This window comes from Numida meleagris, unplaced genomic scaffold, assembly GCF_002078875.1.
Source record: "Numida meleagris isolate 19003 breed g44 Domestic line unplaced genomic scaffold, NumMel1.0 unplaced_Scaffold296, whole genome shotgun sequence".
NCBI classification, from domain to species: Eukaryota; Metazoa; Chordata; class Aves; order Galliformes; family Numididae; genus Numida; species Numida meleagris.
The window spans coordinates 115,662-118,126 of NW_018364542.1; the positions used below are offsets into that span (position 1 = coordinate 115,662).

Consider the following 2,465-nt stretch of genomic DNA (forward strand, 5'->3'; position numbering starts at 1 on the left):
TGCTGGGTCCCAGTACCCAATCCCAGCACCCAGTGCCCAATCTCATGACACACTGGTGTCACTGCTGGGTCCCAGTACCCAGTGCTCAGTCCCAGCACCCAATCCCAGCACCCAGTGCCTGGTCCCAGCACCCAGCCCAGAGCCCTGTGCCAGGTCACAGAATCCAGTGTCCGGTCCCAGCACCCAGAACTCTGTCTCAGCACCAGTGCTCCATGCAGAGCCCCTGTGGCTGTTCCCAGTTCCCAGTTCAAGTGCCCGGTGCCGGTGTCCTGAACCAGCTGCTGGCTGCACTGTCCCGTCCCCATGTCTTCACGTCCCATATACCTCTGTCCCCGTGTCCCTATGTCCCCGGGTCCCGATGTTTCCGGGTCCCCGTGTCCCTACGCTGTCTCCGAGTCCCCACATCCCCTGTCCCCACGTCTCCACACGGTGCAGAGCAGCACGTCCCCCCCGGGCTTAGCACGAAGCTGCCCGGTCCCGGTCCCAGTCCCGGTCCCAGGGCCGGTCCCAGACCCGGTGCCGGTCCCGGTGGGCCGGGGACCGTTGGTCGATGCCCGAAGCTGAGTATGGGGCTGCCCCGCGAGGAACCGTGCGCAGCCGCGGGGGACCGGGGGTGCGGGGACCGGGGGGGAAACGCGGAGGGAACGGGAGGATGGGGAGCACCCGGGGGAAGCGGGGGAGGGCGGGGGGAACCGGGGGAGCCCCGGGAAGGGAAAGTTGCGACCGCGGCCACCGGACCCGGGGACCGGGAGGGGCTCGGGGGAGGGAGGAGGCGAACTTTGCGTCCGGAACAAAGGCGGCACTGACTTTCCTGGGCCATGCTGATGACGGTCTCGGTGGTGGCGTGGTACTCGTCCTCCTCCAGGTACTCGTCGTGCTGCAGCGAGTCCCCCTGGAAGTCGTGCAGGTCCAGGATCTGCTGCAGCGGCGGCGCTTTGGGCAGCAGCTGCTTCACCACCTCGCGGGTGATGTTGGGCGCTTCCTTCAGCCGCAGCTTGCTGAGGATCTGCGACTTGATGCTCTCCAGCCGCAGCTCTTTGCTGTGCCTCCGCCACACGCACACGGGGCACGCGGGCTCCGAAGCGGCGGGGAGGGGGGGCTGAGCGCCCGCCGGGCCCCCCGCCACCAAAGCCAACAGCCACAGCAGCACCGGGGCCATCCCGGGGGCCTTCCCCCGCCGGCCCCCACCCCGGCGGTGCGCGGGGAACGGAGCGGGGAGCGGCGGTGGAGGCTGCGGGGCGCGGAGCGGGGCNGCCTCTGCCGTGCGCACTAACCCCCACCCCCGGGCACCCACCAGCCCCTCAGCGCCGGGTCCCAGCGAGGTGACGGCCAGGTCGTTGCCGTTGGGGTCGAAGGCGTTGATCTCGATGCCCCAGTTGTTCTGCGGCTGCTTGAACCAGTTCTGCAAGACGTGCTTGAAGTCGATGCTCTGCCAGTGCCCGATGCGGGAGTTGAGGTCGATTTTGAGCGAGCGGATGCGGATGTGGCGGCTGCCTTCCTCCGTCACCGGCTTGAGGCGGAGGATCTGCAGGTAGACGGTGGAGGTGTGCTGCACCGGGCGCAGGTACACCCACAGCTGCGCCTTCACCACTTTGGTGAACATGATCTTGGGGCTGAAGTTGAAGAAGCAGCAGTGGGGGTTGCCCTCGATCTGCACCACGGGGTCGGCTGCGGAAGGAAGGATGAGTCAGGGGCTGCGCCCCACCGGGAACCCCCGTGCCCCCCATCTCCCGCACGCCGCTCCTCCTCGGTCGTTAGGAGGTGAAGGTCGGGGCAGAGGCCGCCCCGGGGGTCATCGCCCCTCCGTCCACAATAAGGTCCGGGTGCTGCCCCTTGACCCCGTGTCACCGCGGATTCATGATCCCCCGCGGGGCCGCGGGGATGGGGGAGCGGGGGGGGGAGGTGGAGCGGGCCCGGAGCACCTGCAGGGCGGGCGGTCGCGATGGGGCGGCCCTCACCCTCCTGCTCCCCGCAGCCGGGGACCCACAGCATCCCTCGAGTGGAGACCCACAGCGTTCCCAAGCAGAGAAAGGCCCAGCGCCTTTCCCGGACAGAGACCCACAGCATCTTCAGCTGGAGACCCAGAGCGTCCCCTGCACGGAGACCTGCAGCATCTTCAACAGGAGGCCGGGAGCAACCCCAGGGCTGGAGACCTGCAGCATCCCTGGCCAAATGCATCCCCTTCCTGGAGACCCTCAGCAGCCCCCGGCCCCACTGCGTGCCCCCTCCCGTGGACAGCACACAGCAGAGCACCGCGAAGGGTGCACAGTGCCGAGCTCCCCCCTACGCCGTGCTGCCGGCCCGGAGCTGGGGGTGAGGCTGCTTCGCCCTGGAATGCTGCAGTGGGTACCCCCACCCAAGGGTACCCTCACCCAAGGGTACCCCCGCGATCCTCTACACCCCAAGGATGCAGCCGCCCTCCCCCAGCCCCACGGCAGCACCTGGCCCCGTGCAGCGCTCCCTGC

At 69.1% G+C, this 2,465-nt stretch overlaps 2 protein-coding genes across 2 annotated transcripts in view; both read right to left on the bottom strand.

Annotated features, from left to right (window-relative positions):
- The window catches only part of LOC110391101 (growth/differentiation factor 11-like), a gene marked incomplete at its 5' end in the record, with an annotated part of 12,298 nt that extends 10,611 nt beyond the window's left edge, over positions 1-1,687 (bottom strand). Inside the window, one exon of the mRNA XM_021382824.1 lies at positions 1,295-1,687. Within this exon, the coding sequence (XP_021238499.1) occupies positions 1,295-1,687 (393 nt within the window). The remainder of the gene's footprint in view (positions 1-1,294) is intronic.
- Positions 7-1,246, bottom strand: LOC110391121 (dynamin-like). Its single transcript, XM_021382856.1, has one exon. It carries the CDS (start codon positions 1,157-1,159, stop codon positions 341-343), a length of 819 nt encoding a protein of 272 aa, XP_021238531.1. The 5' UTR covers positions 1,160-1,246; the 3' UTR covers positions 7-340.
- Positions 1,688-2,465: the final 778 nt, after the last annotated feature.